General features: G+C 45.2%; 1 protein-coding gene and 1 long non-coding RNA gene across 9 annotated transcripts in view; one reads left to right on the top strand and one right to left on the bottom strand.

Annotated features, from left to right (window-relative positions):
- The window catches only part of DCUN1D1 (defective in cullin neddylation 1 domain containing 1), a 43330-nt gene extending 35413 nt beyond the window's left edge, over positions 1 to 7917 (bottom strand). For 2 of the 8 annotated variants that reach the window (XM_077990719.1, XM_015131500.3), the window contains exon 1: positions 1777 to 2211. Coding sequence is in view for 2 of the 8 variants with exons in the window: in NM_001257454.1 (NP_001244383.1) it covers positions 2188 to 2190 (3 nt within the window). In the remaining 6 variants the exon portion in view is untranslated. 8 annotated transcript variants of the gene reach the window in all.
- Positions 7918 to 13482: 5565 nt separating this feature from the next.
- On the top strand, positions 13483 to 20308 carry LOC144339056 (uncharacterized). The gene is made up of 2 exons (XR_013413673.1): positions 13483 to 13634; positions 18127 to 20308. It is a non-coding gene; the product is annotated as an uncharacterized LOC144339056 (long non-coding RNA).
- Positions 20309 to 26952: the final 6644 nt, after the last annotated feature.

Here is a 26952-nt window from a genome sequence, read left to right on the forward strand (position 1 = left end):
GTAAGATAAGTTTATAATGAAACAACTTCTTAACTATAAAGTTCTTACTGCCTAACTTCTATTAGGGCCAGTGGTGAGTCTCTTTCTTCTTATATTTTTTAAGAGACAAGGTCTGTTAGCCAGGTTGGAGAGGTGCAGTGGCAGGGCTCACAGCAACCTCAATCTCCCAGCTCAAGTAATCCTCCCACCTCATCCTCTGGAGTAGCTGCAACCACAGGCTAGCACCAGTATGCTTGGCTAATATTATTTTTTTTCCCCTTGGGATGGAGTCTCACTATGTTGCCCAGGCTGGTCTCAAACTCCTAGGCTCTCAAGCAATTCTCCCGCTTCGGTGACCCAGGGTGCTGGGATTACAGGCATGAGCCACCGTGCCCTGCCCCCATGGTGAGTTTCTAAACCAGAGAATATCACAATTCTCATGACATAAACTGAGTTCAGCCACAGGATATGTTTTTAATTAATATCTTGTCACCAATGGTAGAATTACATGGGTTATAGCTAAGTTTCAAAAGTAGCTAATTTTAATATTAACCAAAAGAATAGCAGCTTACAAGCTGAACTCTCCTATGAACCACTTGAATCCTGAATTCCTGAACAGGTGATGACTCCAGATCTAGGGGATGATGCGGATCTGGAACCATCCTGAAGAGCACACATTTCAGCTGTGGCTGAGTGCTTCCCAGGGAATTAATGTCATTACTTCGAGCTTACTATACTCATCTAAATGCTAAGAGTCTGGAAACTTCAGGAGTAATGTCTGCGACCATGTAAATACTTAAGAAACTAGAAACTGTTCAGACTGCCTGGTGGATCTCTGAACACTGTAATACTAATCCATACATTAACCTGCACTTTACAGGAAAGTTTTCTTACAAATTCAAACTGTAAATTCCTACACAACTTGCCACAGAACATAAATGTTAAATATGTGGCAGACTAAACCATATATCCATACATGACAACAAAATACTGCCAAGCTGGAGGATGGGACTAGAAGTGTCGTTCAGCAAAAATAAGACCAACTAAAAACAAAGACACTGGGGCATTCCCTTAACACAGGCCCGCACACACACCCTCCTCAAAGAGGCCTTTATGTTCCCCATGAGCAAAAGGACAACAATATCATTTTTACTATTCATACAGTAACCTGCACGGAATTCAACTCACGCTCAGACTGTACAATGCCAAACAGCGCTTCTGAAACACGAAGAGCTTCCAGCAGAGTCAGGTACTTAATTACCAAAGTAAACAACTCGACCACAAGGGTCTGCAAGCCAAGGACTTTCTTTCCCCCCCGCCCCCAAACAAAAAAGGAGAGTAACTTGACAAACTGTTTTAAAAAAAAAAAAAAAATCACAAATGGCCCTTAACTACTATAATAAAGCAATTACTCCTCCCACCCCCAAGCAAATAAAATAGGTGCTCGAAAGGGCGCTCGCTAGTCTGTGTTCCCTAATTTTATGAAATGAGAACAGGTTGCACTTCCGTACCCCCTCCCCCAAGCTCAGCAGTCTCCCATGTTTTCAGTAGAGAGGTAAATATAACCTCCACCAACTGGCCGGGGAAACTCTCCTTCTCCAAAAGCATGGGACGCCTCGAGAGGTGATGGAGAAAGGAAAAGGGCTGATACCCCGCCCCAAGCAAAACTGCCTGGGAGACTTGCGGGGTACTGGAGCCGGGAGCGGAGGAGGGAGAGGCGCGCCGGGAAAGTCTTTCCTTCTCCCCGGCCGGGCGAAGAGGGAAGCCCCGGCTTCGGGGCGGGGGGAGGCTACTCACCCGGAACCCCAGACCCCAGTCCCCGGCCAGACACAATGGAGCCGGCAGAGGGGCAGGGGCAGGGCCGTTGCCCCATCCCCTCCCCCCGCCCCAACGCCTCCCCCACCCGTGCCGGGCCCCGAAGAGAAGCACCGGGGCCGCTCCCCGCGCCCCAAACTCCCCGGGGCTCCCGACTAGGCCCGGCTCCGCTCCGCCTCCTCGGCTCTCGCGTAGCGGCGGCGCCCGGGCGGGAAGGGGCGAAGGAGGAAGGGAGAGGCAGGCAGGAGAGCCCCCGCCTGGGAGCGGGACGGAGGCCGCGGGCCGAGGCTCGGGGCTGCAGGGTCACCGCGGGGCGGAGGGCGGCCGGGGCGAGGGTGCGCGGCAGCGCCGGCCCCCAGCCGGCAGGGCGGGCGGGCGGCCGCAGTGCCTCACCATGTTGGTGTCCTCCAGGCCTCTCCCCTCCTCCTCCGGCTCCGCAGCGAATGGACGGCGGCGGCGGCGGCGGCTCCTCTCACGGGCTTGCCGGGCTCCCGCTCATGCGCAGTGCGGGGCGGCCCGGCGCGGCCCGAGGAGGCAGCCCCGGGCCTCGGGGAGGCGGAGGGACGGAGGCGGGCGGAGGGCACCCCGCGCGGGGCTTCCCCCGGGCGCGGGGGTCCCCCGGGGCGGGGGCGGGGGGCGCGGCGGGGGAGGGGCGGGCGACGCAAGCCCTCCGCGCGCCGACATCCTCCTGCCGCGCCGGGCGGTCTCTAGTGGGGGCGCCGGGGGACACCCCACCTCCGTTTCCTACGCGGTTCCTTCCGGACGGTCACGGCCGGGTCTACGCGGGCTGGAAGCGGGGACGAGCGGCGGCCGATAAGTTGAGCGGCTGGGGGCGGCTGAAACGGATGGTTGAGGAGCTTCATCCATCCCAGACCTCCCCTCCCCATCAGTACCAAAAAAAGAGAGAAGATAGTGGAAACACCTACCCCCGCCCCGTGTTTTCTTCTTTTTCCCCCCCATCTCAGTATCATACTTAGATCCGTTCCCTCGCGTGGGCATCCCAGGGGAGACCTTAGTCCAGCCCTGCGGTAGCTGTCACTCTGTTAGTGAGGCCCAGGCTCTCCCCAGACCTGTGTCAGCTGGGAGACAGTGGGGCAACCCTAGAGTGGGATGGGGTGGGGTGCACTGGGACCCAAGGCCCGGCTGCGGGAGTCCAGGTGGCCTGCCTACTGCTAGCTCTCAGTATCCCCTCAGTTCGGCCTGTCCAGGGTGAGATTCGGGAAGCAACTACACATTTTTTCACTGAGGGTCGAGTCAGGCAGGGCGGACAGTCCAGGTGTGACCTGCCCTGGGCGCTAAGTCGGCCGAGGCTGAGGAGCACTAGGATTCTGAGCTGAGGATCAAGTGGACAAATTCGTGCTGCAAGTGGACAGAAGACTCCTGTGGAGTGAGTGGTCCTTACCCTTCAGAAATGTAGTATCCAATTGGAGAGGTAAGACACATTCACACAGGAAGGAAATAAAACAGCTAAGAAAGCAAACCCACTCAGAAAATCACATCTGAAACTGGACCAAGAGCTTACCTATGTTTCAGAGCAAGACCCACCTGAGTAGACCCGTTATCACCATCATCACCAGCACAGGCATTAAAAGACCAGATCAACCCTATAACTAACGAATTTGTTCTCATCAAAACAACAGAACTTCTGTAGTAACTCCCAAAGGCCTCCTGAATTTCTGGAGCTAGCCATGTACTGGGAGCTCCCACCGCTTGTACCAAGGCAGGTTTCTGGCCGCCACAAACCATTCATCCATTCTTTCCCCCAATATTTAATGGGTGCATGTGAATGTGCCAAGCTCCTTGCTGGGCTCTGAGTAAACAGTCCTGCAGGGACAAGCCAGATCTGCCTCATGCAGCAAGCCTGAAACTGGACTATGTCCGCGGATGTTCTCCATGATTACCTAGCTTTTGACCTAAAGTATTAACATAACACCTAGGGTGTTAATGAAGAGGATTCATGTGTCTCTTGCTCCACTCTGTTCTACTCCATTGAAATAATCGTTTGTGAGTTTTCCTAAGCTCTACCAAGGTACAGGCCTTAGTTATTCTAATTGACCTCTCACCTGCATTTGAACACTTCCTCCTTGAATTTCCTGTTCATTTTCCATGACTCCACCTTCTCCTGCATCTCCTCTTTGCTCTGTGACCACTCTCCTTTGCTGGCTGTACTCTCTTTGGGCTTTCCTGACCATTCCTGAACATCCTTCTGTATACAACCTGTGTCACGCTGTCACGTTCCCACGATGTCAAGTACTGCCCATATCCAGAGGAATCCCAAATCTTGACTTCCAGTCCCCAAGTGGCAGGCCTAAACACTCATTCTGGTCATTCCACAGGTCCATCAAGCTCACCAAATCTAAAACCTTATCCCCAAACCCACTTTTCCTCCTGGCTTTTCATCAAATCATCCAAACTAGAAATCTAAGAGTCATCCACCACTCTTCCTGCCTCATCCCCTTACTCCACATCTCATCAATTTTCCCTCCTAAATGACTTTTAAATCTGCACCCTACTATTTCTTAGCCAATTCTTTTTGTTGTTGTTTGACATGGAGTCTAGCTCTGTCACCCAGGCTGGAGTACAATGGTGTAATCTTGGCTCACTGCAACCTCCGCCTCCCAGGTTCAAGCAGTTCTCCTGCCTCAGCCTCCTGAGTAGCTGGGATTACAGGTGCGTGCCACCACATCCAGCTAATTTTTGCATATTTAGTAGAGACAGGGTTTCACCATGTCTGTCAGGCTGGTCTCGAACTCCTGACCTCATGATCTGCCCACCTCAGTCTCCCAAAGTACTGAGATTTTTCTTTATCATCTCTCCTCATCTTATCAATAACTTCTTAGCTAATGTTCCAGCCTCTACTTCTCCACTGCTCCATGGTTGTCTTTCTATAATGCAAATTTGAATTTGTCCTTAAAATTCTCCAAGGGCTGCATAAGCATAAGCCTCTTTGGCATGGCATTGAAGTTCTCTCTAATCTATCTGCTCCCATTGCCATTTTCCACCACCCTCCACCCAAATGCACCTTATATTTCAGTTCTCACAAACCAAGACTGCCATACCTCTGCATGTTTCCTTGCTTTCTCCGATTCTCCTATCCCTGGCTTCCTAGCTAATACTGACTGAGGGCTTTCCATGTGTCTGATACATGGAAAGCCCATGACACATACTAATTTATGTAATCCTCACTGCGACACATACTAACTCATATAATTCTCACTTCTACCCTATGAGCATGCCCAGTTATTATGCCCATCCTACAAAGGGGAAAATGGAAGCACAGAGAGATTCAACAATATGCCTAAGATTCCCTAGCTAGGCCAGGCGCAGTGGCTCATGCCTGTAATCCCAGCACTTTGGGAGGCCAAGGCGGGCAGATAAGTTCAGGAGTTCAAGACCAGCATGGCCAACATGGCGAAACCCCGTCTCTACTAAAAGTACAAAAATTAACCGGGCATGGTTATGCATGCCTGTAATTCCAGCTACTCAGGAGGCTGAGGCAGGAGAATTGTTTGAACCCTGGAGGCGGAGGTTGTAATGAGCTGAGATCGCGCCACTGCACTCCAGCCTGGGCAACAAGAGTGAGACTCCGCCTCAAAGAAAAAAAAAAAAAAATAGATTCCATAATTAGCAAGTAGTAGAGCTGGGATTTGAAATCCCGGAGTCTGGCTACAGAGTCTGTTCTCTTGACTGCCACATTATATTTCCCACCAAGATGTCAGTACTCAACTCAAAGACCATCTTCTCTATGATTGTCTCCTGACCTGATCCTTGGATTCCAGCAGTTAGGCAAGTTTCTCTCCCTGCATTTCTCTTGACACCTTACATGTACTTCTGTTATACTTATGATATCATATGATAAGCATTTGCCTACATGACCATCTCCCCTGCCGGACTGCACTGCTTAAGGTCAGAGGCCTGGTTGCACAATTCTTTGGGTTTTCAGTGTCAAAGTGAGTGCCCGACATGTATGTGCTGCATAGTCAGAGTGGGATAAATTAATGAAAAGAAAGAGTTATGTAACTGATGTCTGTCTTAAGACAGTGCCTATATTGTTTGTTATTGTAAAGGAATGCTTGTCCTCCTTGGCAGATGTATGTTATACCATATGGTCAGATGGTAAATGTAGTAGCAACTGTATCCATTACTGTACTTCCTGGCTCAGTACTGAATATGAAATGGAGAATTATTACTCAATCGTCGTGATTGGGTGAGATAAACATATTTGTTAAAATTGTCCTGATTATTTTTTAAGTGGAAAAGCATCCTGAAGATAAAACATAAATTACAATATTTAACAAAATAATATTAACTAATATGCTCATATTACTTGTTTGTCATGTTTCAGATATTTAAATTAAGGCTTTGAGTTTTTTCAAGTACAGGAGTTCTAATGACTTTTCCATAGTAACAATCTCAGTACAATAATAAGAAATAAGATGGAAACATCTAGCCAAAATTGAATATCTTGTCTCTCTATCTCTCCTCTTCTCTCTACCCCCTCCCACCCCCAACACATACACACACACGCCCTCTCACTGTATACCTAGAACGATGAAAAAATTAATACAGCACTCATAAATATGTAAATACTTGTTGCCACAGAAGCTTAAAATTTCATATTAAGACATAATATTCACTGATAAAATAGTTGCAGTTCTGCTCAAGGAAACATGTAAAAGTGAGGATTTCATACTTCTAGAATCTGTCTTTAGCAGAAAGAGCAGAAGTAATCTGAAAAGACAGATTGCTAACATTTCTGGTAGTTCATCTAGCTAAAATTAAGCCTGCAGGGTGACTATACACAGACACAGTTCAAAGCCACTAGTCTGAGATACACAGCCACCACCCTCCCACACTTAACTTGGGTGCTCTCAATTTTGCCCAACATTTACACTAATGTCCTTATTGGATTCAAGCTTGCTGACTTATAAATACCTAAGGGTAAATGCGATTGACTGATGGAGCCTATTTTGTTTTCAGTAAAACATGGCATTTAGATCTTATGAATTCAGAATTATAACCATGTTTTAAAGGGTAAAGCAGACAGGATTAGGCCTCAGTCAGAGTGGGCCCTAGTGAAGCCACAGGAAGTCTAACATGAAAGCCACGGTTTCAAACTCATACCAAACTTATCAGTGGAGGCTAGAAGCAGAAGAACCTTTTGGCTCACCCGCCAGTGTTACTGGTGATGCCAAAGGAATGACTGCATGAGCCTCTTTCCTCCATGTTAAGAACCATTCTAAGGCCAGACGCGGTGGCTCACACCTGTAATCCCAGCACTTTCGGAGGCCGAGGTGGGCGGATCACCTGAGGTCGGGAGTTCGAGACCAGCCTGACCAACATGGAGAAACCCAGTCTCTACTAAAAATACAAATTTAGCTGGGTATGGTGGCACATGCCTGTAATCCCAGCTACTTGGGAGGCTGAGGCAGGAGAATCGCTTGAACACGGGAGGCAGAGGTTGCAGTGAGCCAAGATTGCGCCATTGCACTTCAGCCTGGTCAACAAGAGCAAAACTTTGTCTCAGAAAATAAAAAATAAAATTAAAAGTAGGCCGGGCGCGGTGGCTCAAGCCTGTAATCCCAGCACTTTGGGAGGCCGAGACGGGCGGATCACGAGGTCAGGAGATCGAGACCATCCTGGCTAACACGGTGAAACCCCGTCTCTACTAAAAAATACAAAAAACTAGCCGGGCGAGGTGGCGGGCGCCTATAGTCCCAGCTACTCAGGAGGCTGAGGCAGGAGAATGGCGTAAACCCAGGAGGCGGAGGTTGCAGTGAGCTGAGATCCGGCCACTGCACTCCAGCCTGGGTGACAGAGCGAGACTCTGTCTCAAAAAAAAAAAAAAAAAAATTAAAAGTAAATAAATAAGAACCATTATAAAAGGGATTCTTAATCAGGATGAAGGGGTACACCTCAGGAACTGCCCCTAGGAAATTGGGCACCATTACTCCTTTCATACAAAAGAACCAACAAAAGCAGTATTTCAGTGGGTCAACTTCTAAATAGGAAAATGGGAATATTCACCAGAGCCAGTCTGTCGCCTCAAGGTACATGTGGATCTGTGGATTTTAACTCCTCCACCCTCATGGTAGAGGCATGGGCTTACAGTAACAGCTAGGACTGGAGACCCAGCAATGAGAAACTGTCCAAGACCACCAATGATGATGTCACAATGTCCCACTGTCCCAGAGCGTCTACCCTGGACCTCCCTGCCCCAGCTTGGCCACTCCTAGATGAGACCAAGGCTCAGCCTGGGGTGTTTGTCCTTGACAGCTCCAGTCAGTTGCAGAGAATGAATTCATTGAAACCATAATGAGTGAAACAGTTCCACAGGTAGCAAGCTAGAGGGTCCTCTAGAATCCTGGACATTTGTCCCTGGATACTTTTGGAAATCCTCACTGAGACATTTTCCACCGATGATGACAGAGGGATGGTGGTATTGAATCACCCCCCGCTTTCCTGTCTATTCCATGGATAGTATATAAAGCATGAACATATCTCTGAGCCTCAGCATTCTCAATTACAAAATGAGATGGAGTTGAATTACAATAAATTTCCGTCAAACCGTAACTTTGTTTGATTCCTTCCTGGTAGACTATTGTGAGCTGCCCTCAAAGATCAGAAAAGTATAGCCAGTTGCATTTTTTCACTCATTCATTCACTATAAATATATGAAGTGCTGAGACCAGCACTGTCTGACAAATATGACGTAAGCCACAAATACCGGGCAAATAAGAAAGTTTACCTTTCCTTGTAGTGTCATTTTACAAAGTGAGGAGCATCCTGATTGCTGAACACGTGGAGGTGCCTGCAGAGCGTCACCCCGGAGAGAGCATGAAAGCTCTGCACCTTCTCCCACAACGCCTTGCCCTGTGCTTCTCTTCATCTAAATTGTCTTCTGTATCCTTTATTATGTACTTTAAATAAACTAGCAAATGGGCCGGGCGCAGTGGCTCACGCCTGTAATCCCAGCACTTTGGGAGGCCGAGGCTGGTGGATCACCCGAGGTCAGGAGTTTGAGACCAGCCTGGCCAACATGGCAAAATGCTGTCTCTACTAAAAATATACAAATGAGCCAGGCATGGTGGCGGGTGCCTATAATCCCAGCTACTCAGGAGGCTGAGGCAAAAGAATTGCTTGAACCCGGAGGGTGGAGGTTGCAGTGAGCCGAGATCATGCCAATTCGCTCCAGCCTGGGTGAAAGAGCAAAACTTGGTTTCAAAAAAATAAATAAATAAACTAGCAAATGTAAAATAAATGTAAAAAGAAACAACAGGCTTCACCTGTTTTGTTTCTAGCATCTCTCTTTTTTTTTTTTTTAATTTTTTTAATATTTGAGACAGTGTCTCTCTCTGTTGCCCAGGCTGGAGTGCAGTGGTTCGGTCTCAGCTCACTGCAACCTCTGCCTCTCAGGTTCAAGTGATTCTCCCGCCTCAGTCTCCCAAGTAGCTGGGATTACAGGTGCCCACCAACACGCCCGGCTAATTTCTGTATTCTTAGTAGAGAAGGAGTTTCGCCACGTTGGCCAGGCTGTTCTCGAACTCCTGACCTCAAGTGATCTGTCCACCTTGGCCTCCCAAAGTGCTGGGATTACAAGCATGAGCCACTGCACCCGGCCTGTTTATAGCATCTTATTTGACCCAAGATGTCCAAAATATCAGCATTTCAACATGTGCTTAATATAAAATATCAATGACATATATTCTTTTTGCAAGTATGTCTTTGAAATTTGATGTGTATATTATTATGCCTAACGTATATCTTAATTTGGACGAGCCATATTTCAAGTGTTGCCTCAGTTGGTAGTGGCTACCATATTGACCAGCATGTGCCTCAGCAGTGGCTGTGCTGGAGTAGATGCTCAACAATTGAGAGTAATAAGTACTCTTAACTTCAAGAAATAAGTGAAAACCGAAACAAACCTGAAATATTTATATATAACCAAGAGTAAGCACAGAAATATTTAGTATTTGGAAAGTTAGCATAGTTCAACTGCAAAAAAGCATGTGGTAAGGGGAAATAATAATTATTCTTTTTTTTTTTTTTTTTTTTTTTTTTTTTTTTTTTTTTTTTGAGACGGAGTCTCACTCTGTCGCCCAGGCTGGAGTGCAGTGGCCGGATCTCAGCTCACTGCAAGCTCCGCCTCCCGGGTTTACGTCATTCTCCTGCCTCAGCCTCCCGAGTAGCTGGGACTACAGGCGCCCGCCACCTCGCCCGGCTAGTTTTTTGTATTTTTTAGTAGAGACGGGGTTTCACCGGATTAGCCAGGATGGTCTCGATCTCCTGACCTTGTGATCCGCCCGTCTCGGCCTCCCAAAGTGCTGGGATTACAGGCTTGAGCCACCGCGCCCGGCAATAATTATTCTTAAAAAATAAATATCTCTTGGATGAATGTTTTCAGTGTAGATAGCAAACTAGGAAAACCACATACACATTTATAAAATCTTCCAAGCACCTATAATTTGCTTGACCCTGAGCATGTCATCCTGTTCAATGTGGTTTCTGCACAGGGATTTTTCAATCAAAATAAGACATATGAAACTCAGAAACACATTTCACAAGCACTTTAGAGTTTCGAGGTGTTTTTTGTGGGGCTATACAGTAAATAAATGTCATTTTCTCCATTGCCTTCGTGATATGTCACACTTTTAAAAGAAATTATTTGGGCTGGATGAAGAGAGAAGAGTTTGGAGAAAGGGAAGGTTTTTGTACAAATATAATAAAACCAAAAAAGGTTAGTATCAGGGTCAGGTTAGCCTATAGCACTGTGAAAGAGAATTAAAAAAAAAAAAGAAAACAATAAAAATAACACAATGCTAATATTGTGAGATGAGCATTCTGAGAATGTATGCACCAAAAGAAATCAATGAAGGGGCCGGGCATGGTGGCTCAAGCCTGTAATCTCGGCACTTTGGGAGGCCGAGGCGGGTGGATCATGAGGTCAGGAGTTCGAGACCAGCCTGGACAACATAGTGAAACACCATCTCTACTAGAAATAAAAATTTAAAACAATTAGCTGGGTGTGATGGCAGGCACCTGTAATCCCAGCTACTTGGGAGGCTGAGGCAGGAGAATCGCTTGAACCTGGGAGGGAGAGGTTGCAGTGAGCCGAGATCACGCCACTGCACTCCAGCCTGGGCAACGGTGTGAGACTCTGTCTCAAAAAAAAAAAAAGAAATCAATGAGAGAATCTAAAGGTCACACACACACACACACACACACACACACACACACAAACGCACAAATAAAGGTGCAGCCCAAACAGCTTAATCTGTTGTGGGAGAGAGAGACTCCTTCAGGACATTTGAGCAGGGAGATGACAGGGCAAAGGTCTTTAGAGATCAAATGTGGCCCAGCGCGGTGGCTCACGCCTGTAATCCTAGCACTTCGGGACGCCAAGGCGGGCGGATGAAGAGGTCAGGAGTTCGAGACCAGCCTGACCAACATGGTGAAACCCCATCTCTACTAAAAATACAAAAATTAACTGGGCATGGTGGTGCACGCCTGTAATCCCAGCTACTCAGGACGCTGAAGCAGGAGAATCACCTGAACCCTGGAGGCAGAGGTTGCAGTGAGCTGAAACTACGCCACTGCACTCCAGCCTGAGCAACAGAGCAAGACTCCATCTCAAAAAAAAAAAAAAAAAAAAAATAGAGAGAGAGAATAGAGATCAAATGTAACATAGCAGCTCTTAATTGACCAAAGGTATAAAAGAGAGGAAAATGCTGTGGCCACAGATCACCACATTGAAGCAAAATAATTTTGTGGACAGCCTGGCCACAGAAGGGAGATGCAGGGGATGGGAGCTGAGGAGAGAGGAGGAGGCAGAAAGGTCCATGTCAAGCCTGCCAGGGTGAGCTCTGGGGAGGTGTTGGTGACAGCACAATAGGCAGATCAGGTCTAGCTGGAAAGAACTGCCACCACGTGGGAAGGGTTAAGAGAGAGGAAGGGATTATTTTCATTCTTGATCAATAGGATACAGCCCTACAGAGTAACAGCATAGCTGTGAAATGTGTAAGAGAATCCCTCGCTCAGTCTGTGCAAGTGTGGTGGAGCAACATACCTTGGGTGAAGTCTATGGCACAGAGCCCAGCTTCCTAGTTCACCACCAATGAGCCAGCTGTTTTATTGGGTTGGTTGTTTTTGTGCCTGAGAAGGATCTACAGGTTGATCCCAATCCTTCAGATGGATGATTTTTTTTTTTCTTTTTTTTTAAGACGAAGTCTCACTCTGTCGCCCAGACTGGAGAGCAGTGGCGCAATCTCGGCTCACTGCAAGTTCCGCCTCCCGGGTTCACGCCATTCTCCTGCCTCAGCCTCCCGAGTGAGTAGCTGGGACTACAGGCGCCCGCCACCGCGCCCGGCTAATTTTTTGTATTTTTAATAGAGATAGGGTTTCACCGTGTTAGCCAGGATGGTCTTGATCTCCTGACGTGATCCGCCCACCTCGGCCTCCCAAAGTGCTGGGATTACAGGCGTGAGCCACTGCGCCCAGCCGGATGATTTGACTTCATCAAAATTGGAAATTTTGCACTTTAAAAGACATCATTTAAAAAGTCAAATAACAGCTGGGCGCGGTGGCTCACGCTTGTAATCCCAGCACTTTGGGAGGCCGAGGCGGCAGGATTACAAGGTCGAGAGATTGAGACCATCCTGGCCAACATGGTGAAACTCGTCTCTATTAAAACTACAAAAATTAGCTGCGCGTGGTGGCGGGTGCCTGTAGTCCTAGCTACTCGGGAGGCTGAAGCAGGAGACTCGCTTGAACCCGGGAGGCAGAGGTTGCAGTGAGCCGAGATTGCACCACTGCACTCCAGCCTGGACAACATAGTGAGATTCAGTCTAAAAAAAAAAAAAAAGAGAGAGAGAGAGAGAGAAAAAACCAAGCCAGACAATGAATCATATAACTGATAAAGGACCTATATCCAGAATATGTTAAAGACTTTAAAAACTCAATAGTAAGACAAGAAATCCAATTTTATTTTATTTTATTCATTTTATTTTTAAAATTTCTTTTCCAAGCAATACTACAATGATTATTTTTAGTCATACATCCTGGAATGCCTGTGTGGATATATCTGTACAAAAAAACTCTTCAAGGCCGGGTGCAGTGGCTCACCCCTGTAATCCCAGCACTTTGGGAGGCCGAGGCAGGCGGATCACGAGGTCAGGAGATCAAGACCATCCTGGCTAACACGGTGAAACCCCGTCTCTACTAAAAATACAAAAAAAATAGCTGGGCATGGTGGCAGGTGCCTGTGGTCCCAGCTACTCGGGAGGCTGAGGCAGGAGAATGGCGTAAACCCGCGAAGCGGAGGTTGGCCACTGCACTCCAGCCTGGGCAACAGCGAGAATCTGTCTCAAAAAAAACAAACAACAACAACAAAAAACCTCTTTAGAGAGGAATGACTGAATTAAGGGATATTTTAACACATATTAATGCTTTACCAAATTGACCGTCAAAAAAGTTATGCCAATTTGTACTCCCATTACCAGTGTGTGTGATTGTACATTTCCTACAAATCTTGCCAAATCCATATTTTTGTAATCCCCTTTACTTATTGCCAATCTAATAGGTAAAAATAACAATATCCTGCTGTTTTAATTTACATTTTTGAAAATTTAGCTGTTGTGTTCAAGGGTATAGGTTTGTTATACAGGTAAACTTGTATCATGGATTGTTGGGTTTTTTTTTTTTTTTTGGTGATTGTTGTTGTTGTTGTTGTTTTGAGATGGAGTCTGGCTCTGTCACCCAGGCTGGAGTGGAGTGGCAGGATCTCGGCTCACTGCAACCTGCGGGTCCCGGATTCAAGCAATTCTCCTGCCTCAGCCTCTCGAGTAGCTGGGATTACAAGTAGAGACAAGGTTTCACCATGTTGGCCAGGCTGGTCTCGAACTCCTGACCTCAGGTAATCTGCCTGCCTAAGCCTCCCAAAGTGCTGGGATTACAGGTGTGAGCCACCTCGCCACGGGGGCTTGTTGTACAGATAATTTAATCACCCAGGTACTAAGCCTAGTACCCGTTTGTTATTTTTCCTGATCCTCTCCCTCCTCCAAGACTCCACTCTCTGATAGGGCCCAGTGTGTGCTGCTCACCTCCATGTGTCCATGTGTTCTCATCATTTAGCTCCCACTTATAAGTAAGAACATGGAGTATTTGGTTTTCTGTTCCTGTGTTAGTTTGCTAAGCATAATGGCCTCCAGCTGCATCCATGTTCCTGCAAAGGACATGATCTCATTTTTTTTTAATGGCTGCATAGTATTCCATGGTATATATGTACCATGTTTTCTTTATCCAGTCTACCATTGATGGACATTTAGGTTGATTCCATGTCTTTGCAATTGTGAATAGTGTTGCCATAAACATACGTGTGCATGTGTCTTTATGATAGAGTGATTTATATTGCTTTGGGTGTATGCCCAATGATAGGATTACTGGATGGGATGTGATTTCTATTTTAGGTCTTTGAGGAATCATCACACTGCTTTCCACAATGATTGAACTAATTTACACTTTCAACAACCGTGCATAAGCATTTATTTTTTTCTATTTACTCACCAGCATCTGTTATTTTTTGACTTTTCAAAAAAGTCAATAGCCATTCTGACTGATGTAAGATGGTATCTCATTGTGGTTTTGATTTGCATTTCCCTAATGATCAGTGATGCTGAGCTTTTCTTCATATGACTATTGGCTGCATGTGTGTCTTCTTTTAAAAAGTGTTCATGTCCTTTGCCCACTTTTTAATGGGTTTGGATTTTTTTTTTTCTTGTAAATTTAAGTGTCTTATAGATGCTGGATATTAGACCTTTGTCAGACGCGTAATTTGCAAGAATTTTCTCCCATTCTGTTGTCTGTTCACTCTGTTGATAGTATCCTTGGCTGTGCAGAAGCTCTTTAATTTTATTAGATCCCATTTGTCAATTTTTGCTTTTGTCACATTGCTTTTGGCATCTTTGTCGTGAAATCTTTGCCCGTTCCTACGCCCAGAACGGTGTTGCCTAGGTTGTCTTTCAGATTTTTATAGTTTTGGGTTTTATGTTCAAGTGTTTAATCCATCTTGAGTTAATTTTTGTATATAGTATAAGGAAGAGGTCTAGTTTCAATCTTCTGCTTATGACTAGCCAGTAATCCCAACACCATTTATTGAATAGGGAATCATTTCCCCATTGCTTGTTTTTGTCAAGTTTATTGAAGATCAGATAGTTATAGGCTTGCGGTCTTATTTCTGGGCTTCCTATTCTTTTCTATTGGTCTATGTTTCTGTTTTTGTAACAGTACCATGCTGTTTTGATTACTATAGCTGTAGTATAGTTTGAAGATTGTTAACTTGATGCCTCCAGTTTTGTTCTTCTTATTTATTTATTTATTTATTTATTTATTTTTTGGAGTGTGGTGGCGCAGTCTCAGCCCACTGCAACCTCCCAGGCTGGAGTACAGTGGCATGATCTTGGTTCACTGCAACCTCCACCTCCCAGGTTCAAGCGATTCACCTGCCTCAGCTTCCTGAGTAGCTAGGACTACAGGCGTGCACCACCATGACCAGCTAATTTTTTATTTTTAGTAGAGACAAGGTTTCACCATGTTGGCCAGGCTGGTCTCGAACTCCTGACCTCAGGTGATCCACCCGCCTCGGCCTCCCAAAGTGGTGGGATTACAGGAGTGAGCCCCCACACCCGACCCAGTTTTGTTCTTTTTGGTTAGGATTGCCTTGTCTATTTGGGCTCTTTTTTTGGTTCCATATGAATTTTAAAATAGTTTTTTCTAGTGTTTTGTTTGTTTGTTTGTTTGTTTTTTGAGAGAGTCTCACTCTGTCACCCAGGCTGGAGTGCAGTGGCACTATTTTGGCTCACTGCAACCTCTACTTCCTGGGTTCAAGTGATTCTCTTGCCTCAGCCTCCCAAGTAGCCAGGGCTACTGGTGCATGTTACCATGCCTGGTTAGTTTTTCCTAGTTCTGCAAAGAATGTCAATGGTAATTTAATAGGAATAGCGTTGAATCTATAAATTGCTTTATACAGTATGGTCATTTTAAGGATATTGATTCTTCCTATCCATGAGCATGGAATATTTTTCTCTTTGTATCATCTCTGGTTTCTTTGAGCAGTGTTTTGTAGTTCTCCTTGTAGAGATTTTTCACCTCCCTGGTTAGCTGTATTCCTAGGTATTTTATATTTTTTTGTGGCAGTTGTGAATGGAATTGCATTTCTTATTTGGCTCTCAGCTTCACTGTTATTAATGTATAGGAATGTTAGTGATTTTGCACATTTATTTTGTATCCTGAGACTTTGCTGAAGTTTTTTGTTTGTTTTTTGTTTTTTGTTTTTAATCAGCTTAAGGAGCTTTTGGGCTGAGACTATGTAGTTTTCTAGGTATAGGATCATGTCATCTGCAAACAGGGATAATTTGACTTCCTGTCTTCCTATTTGGATGTCCTTTATTTCTTTCTCTTGCCTGATTGCCCTGCACAGAAATTCCAATACTATGTTGAATACAATTGGTGAGAGAGGGCATTCTTATGCCAGTTTTCAGGGGGATTGCTTCCAGCTTTTGCCCATACAGTATGATGTTGGCTATGGGTTTGTCATAGATGGCTCTTATTATTTTGAGGTATGTTCCTTCATTACCTAGTTTATTGAGAGTTTTAATATGAATGGGTGTTGAATTTTATTGAAAGCCTTTTCTCCACCTATTGAGATAATCATGTGGTTTTTGTCTTTGGTTCTGTTTATGTGATGAATTGCATTTATTGATTTGAATAATATTGAACCAACCTTGCATCCCAGGGATAAAGTCTACTTGATTGTGGTGGATAAGCTTTTCAATGTGCTGCTGGATTCAGTTTGCCAGCATTTTGTTGAGGATTTTTACGTCAATGTTCATCAAGGATATTGGCCTGAAGTTTTATTTTTTTGTTGTGTCTCTGCTAGGTTTTGGTATCAGGATGCTGCTGGCCTCAAAGAATGAGTTAGGGAGGAGCGCCCCTCGTCAATTCTCTCTCTCTCTTTTTTTTTTTCTTTTGAGATGGAGTCTCCCTCTGTCACCCAGGCTGGAGTACAGTGGCGTGATCTCAGCTCACTGCAACCTCCACCTGCAGGGTTCAAGCAATTCTCCTGCCTCAGCCTCCCAGGTAGCTGGGATTACAGGCACGTGCCACCATGCCCAGCTACTTTTTGTGTTTTTAGTAGAGACAGGGTTTCACCATGCTGGCCAGGCTGGTCTCGAACTCCTGACCTTGTGATCCGCCTGCCTCGGCCTCCCAAAGTGCCGGGATTACAGGTGTGAGCCACCGCACCTGGCCCTCAATTCTTTGGAATAGTTTCAGCAGGAATGGTACCAGCTCTTCTTTGTACAGCTGGTAGCATCTAGCTGTGAATCCATCTGATCTGGGCTTTTTATGGTTGGTAGGCTATTCATTCCTGACTCAATTTCAGAGCTTGTTATTGGTCTGTTCAGGAATTCAGTTTCTTCCTGATTCAGTCTTAGGAAGCTGTATGTGTCCAGGAATTTATCCATTTCTTCTAGATTTTCTAGTTTATGTGCACGTAGGTGTTCATAATATTCTCTGATGGTTATTTGTATTTCTGTGGGGTCAGTGGTAATATCCTCTTTGACATTTCTGATTATGTTTGTTTGTTTTTTGAGGCAGAGTCCCACTCTGTTGCCCAGGCTAGAGTGCAGTGGCATGACCTTGGCTCACTGCAACCTCCATCTCCCAGCTTCAAGTGATTCTCCTGCTTCAGCCTCCCAAGTAGCTGGGATTACAGGCATGTGCCACCACGCCCAGCTAATTTTTGTATTTTTATAAGAGATGGGGTTTCACCACATTGGCCAGGCTGGTCTGAACTCCTGACCTCAAGTGATCCACCTGCTTTGGCCTCCCAAAGTGCTGGGATTACAGGCGTGAGTCACCATGCCTGACCCTGATTGTGTTTATTTGAATCTTCTCTCTTTTCTTCTTTATTAGTCTAGCTAGTGGTCTATTTTAATTTTTTCCAAAAAAAAAGCTCCCGGATTCATTGATCTTTTGAGTGTTTTTCATGCCTCAGTCTCATTCAGTTTAGCTCTGAGTTTGGTTCTTCGTCTTCTGCTGGCTTTGGGATTGGTGGACTCTTGGCCTCTAGTTCTTTTAGCTGTGATGCTACGTTGTCAAATTGAGATCTTTCTAACTTTTTGATATGGGCATTTAGTTCTTGTTTTTGTTGTTGTTGTTTGTTTGTTTGTTTTGAGACGGAGTCTCTCACTCTGTTGCCCAGGCTAGAGTGCAGTGGCATAATCTCTGCTCACTGCAACCTGTGCCTGCCAGGTTCAAGTGATTCTCCTGCCTCAGCCTCCTGAGTAACTGGGACTACAGGCACGCACCACCATGCCCCGTTAGTTTTCTGTATTTTTAGTAGAGACAGGGTTCACCATGTTGGTCAGGCTGGTCTTGAGCTCAAGTGATCTGCCTGCCTCAGCCTCCCAAAATGCTGGGATTATTAGCATAAGCCACCATGCTCAGCCTGATTAGTTCTATAAATTTAGTTCTATTAATTTAGTTCTATAGATTTCCCTTTTAACATTGCCTTATCTGTGTCTCAGAGATTCTGGCATGTTGTATCTTTGTTCTCATTAGTTTCAAAGAACTTCTTGATTTCTGCCTTGATTTCATTCTTTACCCAGAAGTCATTCAGGAGCAGGTTATTCAAATACCGTGGAACTACATGGTTTTGAGTGAATTTCTTAGCCTTGATTTATAATTCAATTGCACCGTGGTCTGAGAAATTGGTTATTATGACGTCAGTTCTTTTTTATTTCCCGAGGAGTGTTTTACTTCTGATTATTTGATGATTTTAGAGTATGTGCCATGTGGTGGCGATGAGAAGAATGTATATTCAGTTGGTTTTGGTGGAGAGTTCTGTAGACGTCTATCAACTCCATTTGGTCCAGTGCCGAGTTCAGATCCTAAATATCTTGGTTAATTTTCTGTCTCAATGATCTGTCTAATATTGTCAGCAGGGTTTAAAGTCTCCCACTATTATTATGAGGAAGTTCAAGGCTATTTGAAGACCTCTAAGTACTTGTTTTATGAATCTGGGTGCTCCTGTGTTGGCTGCATATATATTTAGGATAGTTAGATCTCCTTGTTGAACTGAACCTTTTACCATCATGTAATGTCCTTCTTTGTCTTTTTTTGTCTTTGTTGGTTTAAAGTCTGTTTTGTCTGAAACTAGGATTGCAACCCCTGCTTTTTTTCTGTTTTCCATTTGCTTGGTAGTTTTCTGCATCCTTTTATTTTGAGCCTATGCACGTCATTACATGTGAGATGGGTCTCTTGAAGACAGCATGCCAATGAGTCTTGATTCTTTATCCAGCTTGCCATGCTGCACCTTTTAATTGGGACATTTGGTCCATTTACATTCAAGGTTAATATCTATATGTGTGGATTTGATTCTCTTATCATGATGTTAGCTGGTTATTTTGCAGACTTGTTTATGTGGTTCCTTTATAGTGTCACTGGTCTGTGTACTTCAGTGTGTTTTTGTAGTGGCTGGTAATGGTCTTTCCTTTCCATATTCAGTGCTTCCTTCAGGAGCTCTTGTAAGGCAGGTCTGGTGGTAACAAATTCCCTCAGCATCTGCATGTCTGAAAAGGTGTCCAAAAAGGATCTTATTTTTCCTTTGCTTATGAAGCTTAGTTTGGCAAGATATGAAACGCTGGGTTGGAATTTCTTTTCTTTAAGAATGTTGAATATTGGTCCCCAGTCTCCTCTGGCTTATAAGGTTTCTGCTGAGAGGTCTGCTGTTAATCTGATAGGCTTCCCCTTGTAGGTAACCTGGCCTTTCTCTTTACCTGCCTTTAACATTTTTTCTTTCATTCCAGCCTTAGAGAATCTGATGATTATGTGTGTTCGGGATGAACTTCTTGTGAAGTATCTCACTGGAGTTTTCTGCATTTCCTAAATTTGAATGTTGGCCTCTCTAGCTGGGTTGGGGAAGTTCTCATGAATGATATCTTGAAATATGTTTTCCAAGTTGGTTCTATTCTCCCCATCTCTTTCAGGGACAACAATGAGTCATAGATTTGGTCTCTTTTACATAATCTTACATAAGATTACGTAAACTAAACCTAAACATGAGGGTTAGTTCATTCCTTTTCATTCCTTTTTCTCTATTCTTGTCTGACTATCTTATTTCAGAAAGCCAGTCTTCGAGCTCTGAGATTCTTTCCTCTGCTTTGTCTGTTCTGCTATTAATACTTGTGATTGCATTATGAAATTCTTGTATTATGTTTTTCAGTTCTATCGGATGGGTTATTTTCTTTTCTATACTGGCTATTTTTTCTGTCAACTCCTGCATTGTTTTATCATGATTTTTAGCTTTCTTGGATTGGGTTTCAACATATTCCTGCAGCTCAATGATCTTCATTCTTTTCCATATTCTGAATTCTATTTCTGACATTTCAGCCATCTCAGCCTTGTTTAGAACCCTTGCTGAAGAGGGGATGCAGTCATTTGGAGGAAAGAAAGTACTCTGGCTTTCTGAGCTGTCTTGCACTAATTCTTTCTCATATTTGTGGCCGCATCTTCATTCAATCTTTGAGGTTGCTGACCTTTGTATATAATTTTTTCTTTTATCCTATTTGATGACCCTGAGGATTTGATTGTGGTATAAGGTGGATTCCACTGACTGGTTTTGTTTCTGGAAGATTTTAGGGGTCCAGCACTCAGCCCTCAACTCCTGGACTGTATGCTCTAACTCTAGGGAACTTGTATTGGGCCCTGACTTTGTTCTCTGACTCCTCAAGGTTAGGAATCCACTGCACTGTAAGGGGGTGGAGTGAGGTGCTCCTGGACTGCTGGTCACTACACTCTGATGGATGGTGTCAGCCAAAGCATTTAGTAGTGCAGTGACAGCAGATCCATCCTCATTTGCACATGCCAGTGGCAGTGGTAGTGGCAGCTGTGGCAAAGAGCTAGCAGGTGGCAGGGTATCTGCCTCCCTGCAGGTATTCACCACAGTGGTGGAGGCAACAAAGCTGGGGATGTGCAGGGGTCCTCTGCTGGTGACTGTGCATGTGATCGTGCTGGAGGTGGTGTTGGCTTGGGGGCAGAGTGCTGGCAAGTGCAGGTCTGGGTACCTTCTCTGTGTCCCACAAACAGGAGTGGTCACCTAGGGTGAAGGGTAGGATGCTGACAGGGGCTGGGCTGGCCGACTCTGTTTGCCAAGGCTCCATCTGCAATGTTGATCAGTGGGGGAATGGGGGTGGTTGCATTCCCATACTGGCAGGTCAAGGATTGCAAAACCCACCCAGGCAGATGCGTGCCAACAAAGTGATGTGGGGAGCTGCTATGGACCCCGGGGAAGCTGCAGTTTGGGGAGGGAGTGTGTGGGCTTGTGTGTGGCTGTAGGGGCCACCCCTCTGGAGCTCTCCACCAGTCACACACAGTCCACCAGCACAGAAGCTATGGTGTGGGACTCCAGGGCACCTGAAGCTGACTTGCAAGCAGACATAGCCAGGCTGGGGCCCGTCAGACAGTGCCAGCAGACCAAGGGGTGCTCAGGTCCAACTGGCCCTGTCTGTTGGACAAGACCACCCTGCAGAATTCAGGTCCATCAGTTCCCCTAGGGCAGAAGTCTCTTATGGGAGCAAGTTGAATCTAGGGGGATTGACATCCCTGGCTGTGCTCTGCTACAGATGCTCCCACGTGAAATCTTCTGGGCTCCACATCCACTGGTGTGCTGCCGCTATGGTGTGCTGCCGCTTCTCTAAGCAGCTCTCCCTGCCAAATTGAGTGTCTGTTGTGGTCCAGGGGTCTCTTCCTGACAGGGTTCCAGAGGCCGATGGTGAGAGTGGATTGCTCCTTGCCAGTTCAACTCTCCCATTCCCCCGGAGCTCTTGGGGGCCAGGAAGGAGCCCAGGTGTGCTTAGCCTTGTGTAGGCTTCCCAGCTTTCTCCTGCTTCAGCCCAGCTTTTGTATTTTCCTCCACCGACTTGGTGCCTTCCCTCACAGTAAGGGTTTTCAATTGCTATTATTGAGTGTCACAAAACATGATAAATGTCCATTTGTATCCTCTCCTTCAGGACCCTGTTTAGGGTCACAAACTTGGGATGTTGACCCAGTTTAAATGTTCTAGGCTTAAAAAATGGAGGGACAAAGGCAATGTCAAGGGCAGGAATACTTTGTGTGTAGATCTGCTCTTATCCCCCAAACACACAAAAGCAAGCTTTGCATACTAGCCCCCAGCAGCAAAATTTCTAGTCATTGCTCTGCCTCTTCCTTTTCCACATGAGCCTTCCAGATCGTCTAGCTACCCCTCACTTGAAATATATACAGGGCACCAGAACCAGGCCCTCCAGTCTGTCCTATTCACCACTGCAATCTTGTCACCCAGGCCACGGTGCAGTGGCACAGTAACAGCTCACTGCAGCCTCAAACTCTTAGGCTCAAGTGATCCTCACACTTCAGCCTCCCAAGTAGCTGGGACTTCAGGAACGCACCCCTACTCCCAGCTAATTTTTAAATTGTTTGTAGAGATAGTGTCTCCCTAAGTTGCCCAGGCTAGTTTTGAACTCCTGGGTCTTGAACTCCTGGGCTCAAGCAATCCTCCCACCTCAGCCTCCCAGAGTGCTGGGATTACGGGCATGAGCCTCCATGCCCAGCCTCACTCATGTCGCTTCTGGCTCAAAAAAGATTTCAGTGGCCACTCATTGTCCATATCAACCAAACTTTTTTTTTTTTTTTTTTTGAGACGGAGTTTCGCTCTTGTTGCCCAGGCTGGAGGGCAATGGCATGATCTTGGCTCACTGCAACCTACGCCTCCCAGGTTCAAGTGATTCTCCTGCCTCAGCCTTCTGAGTAGCTGGGATTACAGGCATGCACCACCAAGCCCAGCTAATTTTGTATTTTTAGTAGAGACGGAGTTTCACCATGTTAGTCAGGCTGGTCTCGAACTCCTGACCTCAGGTGATCCACCCGCCTTGGCCTCCCAGGTGGAATTACAGGCATGAGCCACTGTGCCCAGCCCAACCAAACTCTTTAGCTTGATTTTCAGGAACTTTATAGTCTGAACACAACTCGTGCTGGCTTGGAATGCATCTCAACTATATTTCCCTGTATTCCTTTCCTTGTATGTTTCCCATTAGGAAGGGCCCTGAGGAAGATTCCTGGGAGATTTGAAGGGCACAAGGGAAGCAGCAGCCAAGCCTGAAATTTCTTTCCCTTGGATCTTCCTTTAGCTTCTCCAACTCTTAGGACAGGTTTAAGTGTTCAGTTCTTTGACAAAGGCCCTAGCTTCTGCAGAATAGCCTTGACACCAAGATCAGAGACAAGAAGAACTGACACATCTTTTAGTTAGTTCATCCTTGTAGGTTTCTCTCATCCAAGAGAATTCAGGATTTCACTGGCCTCTGAGGAAACTCATAAGATGAACTATTTCTGTTTTATTCCTAAATAAGTGGAGATTTTAAAGTTCAGGCAAGAGTCAAGCAATCAGTTTCTCACTAACCAAACCATTGTCATTATATCCCTCCAGGGTACATGCTTCTGAGAACCACAGGACAGATACTGAGACCTGCATAGAAGCAATGGAGGAAACAAGAGGCAGGCTTGCTGGGATCTTAAAGTTGAGAGAGCTTCAAATGGTGATGGCAAATCACTGAGGCTCCAGTAATATTTAGTGTTTTCATTTCACAATGAAAGAAAGATTAAATAAGGTGTAATAATTTTTATGCTAAAAGTTTATAAACGTATCCAAAAGTAGACTGAATGGTTTCCTATCCATGTACCCATCACCTGACTTCTACAATTATCAACTCAAGGCCAGTCTCATCTCATCTATACCCCATTCATTCCCCATGAGCTGCTTTTTTTTTTTTTTTTTTTTTTTTTTTTGAGAAAGGGTCTTGCTCTGTTGCCCAGGCTAGAGTGCAGTGGCTTGATCACAGCTCACTACTGCCTCAACTTTCTGGACTCAAGTGATCCTCCCACCCCAGCCTCCCAAAGTGCTGGGATTACAGGTGTAAGTCACCGCACCCAGTCAATCTGCATAATTTTGATGCAAATCTCAGATATCATAACATTTGATTTGTAATATTTCAGGATATGTCCTGAAAAGAAGGTGGCTCTAGGGGGAGAACTTACAATACCGTTAACTCATCTACAAAATTAAGAATAATTCCTGAGGTCGGGCGTGGCGGCTGTCGCCTGTAATCCCAGCACTTTGGGAGGTGCAGGCGGGTGGATCACGAGGTCAGGAGATCGAGACCATCCTGGCTAACATGGTGAAACCCCGTCTCTGCTAAAAACATAAAAAATTAGCCAGGCGAGGTGGCGGGCGCCTGTAGTCCCAGCTACTTGGGAGGCTGAGGCAGGAGAATGGCGGGAACCTGGGAGGCGGAGCTTGCAGTGAGCCGAGATTGCATCAGAGCGAGACTCAAAAAAAAAAAAAAAAAAAAAGGAATCATTCCTGAATGTCTTCAAATATCTAGTTTGTATTTATATTTCCCTGGATGTTTTATACATTTTTTTAAGAACATAAACTTTATTTAGCAAGTTAATTGATTCAGGTTTATGTTTCTGATTTCCTAGTAAATTATTAAGTGCTTGAGCCAAGGGACTGTTTTGTTTATGCCTCCTTCTGAGTGCTTTGCCCCCGTATGTATGCCCAGACTTCACAACAAAGGTAATTAATTAAACGTATAATAAAATAGCTCTTTAATAAGGTTTTACGTAACTACACATTCACAAATTAGGAAAAATTATCACACTACCTGTTCAGATTTTGATATTGAAAACAGGGATAATATAGATCCTTAATTTCTTGAATTAAATAGGAATGAAAATGGAGCATGTAGTATAATTAGGTAATTGCAGATCTGAAAGCTCTGGCTATTAAAAATCTCTCATGTAGCTATCCTAATTTCTGACTACTTGAGAAATTGATTTTCCAAAGAGTGAGTGATGTACTCCGTCAGTTTGGGCACAATATCGATCATCACCAAAGAAAAGTAGGAGAACACTTCTTTTAGGAGAAAGATGCATTTTATAAATTGTAATAAAAAATTGAAGATTTCCCTTGGATTAACTCAAGATAAATAACTTCAAATATCTACACATGATGGATGTTCCCTTTTGTACCTCCCTCTACCTGTTTATCTTGTCCATTTTGCCTCCAATCCTAGTTCCTTATTAGAGTGGACAAATATGGGTTTGTAGGATAAAAAAAATAGAGGGCCAGGCACAATGGCTCATTCCTGAAATCCCAGCAATTTGGGAGGCCGAGGTGGATGGATCACTTGAGCCCAGGCATTTGAGACCAGCCTGGGCAATGAGGCAAAACCCCATCTCTACAAAAAATGCAAAAAATAGCCGGGTTTGGTGGTGCACACCTGTAATAGTCACAATTACTAGGGAGGCTAAGGTGGGAGAATTGCTAACCCCAGGAGGCAGAGGTTGCAGTGAACCATGATCACACCACTGCACTCTAGCCTGGGTGACAGAGACCCTGTCCCCCGCAAGAAAAGGCAAAATGAAGTAAAATATAATTTTCTCTCATTAAATCTTACTTTTCTTTTTGCTTAAAATAATATACTATACTATAATAATACTATAACTTTTGGGTTTTTTTTTGAGACAGAGTCTTGCTCTGTCACCCAGGCTAGAGTGCAGTGGCGCGATCTCGGCTCACTGCAAGCTCCACCTCCTGGGTTCACACCATTCTCCTGCCTCAGCCTCCCAAGTAGCTGGGGCTACAGGCGCCTGCCACCACGCCCGGCTAATTTTTTGTATTTTTTAGTAGAGATGAGTTTTCACTGTGTTAGCCAGGATGGTCTCGATCTCCTAACCTCGTGATCTTCCCGCCTCGGCCTCCCAAAGTGCTGGGATTACGGGCGTGAGCCACTGCACCCAGTCTTTTTTTTTTTTTTTTTTAGATGTAGTTTCACTCTTGTTGCCCAGGCTAGAGTGCAATGGTGCTATCTCAGCTCATTGCAACCTCCACCTTCTGGCTTCAAGTGATTCTCCTGCCTCAGCCTCCCCAGTAGCTGGGCTTACAGGTGCACACCACCACGCCCTGCTAATTTTTGTATTTTTAGTGAGATTGGGTTTCACCATGTTGGCCAGGCTGGTCTCAAACTCCTGACCTCAGGTGATCTCTTTCCTCAGCTTCCCAAAGCGCTGGGACTACAGGTGTGAGCCGCCACACCCAGCCACTATAAAATATTTAATAACATGTCCTTACACATTTAGGCCTTTACTATATATTTTCTGAATATATTTGAAAATTATTCGTTCATTAGCTCATTCAACAAGTATTTATTGAAGACCTACTTCATCCAATGAGTATTTTCCCTAACTTAGAAAAGGGCCAAATTATTTCTTAAATTATGAAATATAACAAGTATACATAAAAGTGCAAAAACTAGGCCAGGCACCTTGGCTCATGCCTGTAATCTCAGCACTTTGGGAGGCCGAGGCAGGCGGACCACCTGAGGTCAGGAGTTCGAGAGCAGCCTGGCCAACATGGTGAAACCCCATCTCTTTTAAAAATACCCAAAATCAGCTGGCCGTAGTGGCAGGTGCCTGTAACCCCAGCTACTCAGGAGGCTGAGATTGGAGAATCACTTGAACCTGGGAGGCAGAAGTTACAGTGAGCTGAGGTTGCACCATTGCACTCCAGCCTGGGCAACAAGAGCGAAACTCCATCTCAAAAAAAAAGCAAAAACCCAAGTGTGCAGTTTAACAGATTGTTGTGAAATTACCCACTGTGTAGTCACCTTCCTACCTAGGTCAAGACACGGAACATCACCAGCTTCCCAGAGCACCAACACTTTCATTCTGGACACTACCCCTCCCAGCCCTCCAGTGGTCACCAGGACACAGGCTGATGTTCCAGGATACTTAGGAACCTCCAGGACCCCTGCTTGTATGGGCCCCTTCCAAGTCTCTAGTCATCTGATTTTTGTAAAATTTTAGAAGTAAACATTCTACCACATTTGGCTAAGACTGCCGTGTACTTTCAAAACTATTTTTGTATATGTCATTTCACACTCTTTTTCTTAAATAAGTTCTCCCCAAATTGTGTAAGCTTCAGGACCTGCAAAACCTGGATCTGCCTCTGGAATTACTTTCCTGTTAAGTATTCTTTGCTTCTAGAGGGATTACACAATCTGAAAC

Source organism: Macaca mulatta, chromosome 2 (genome assembly GCF_049350105.2).
Source record: "Macaca mulatta isolate MMU2019108-1 chromosome 2, T2T-MMU8v2.0, whole genome shotgun sequence".
NCBI lineage: Eukaryota > Metazoa > Chordata > Mammalia > Primates > Cercopithecidae > Macaca > Macaca mulatta.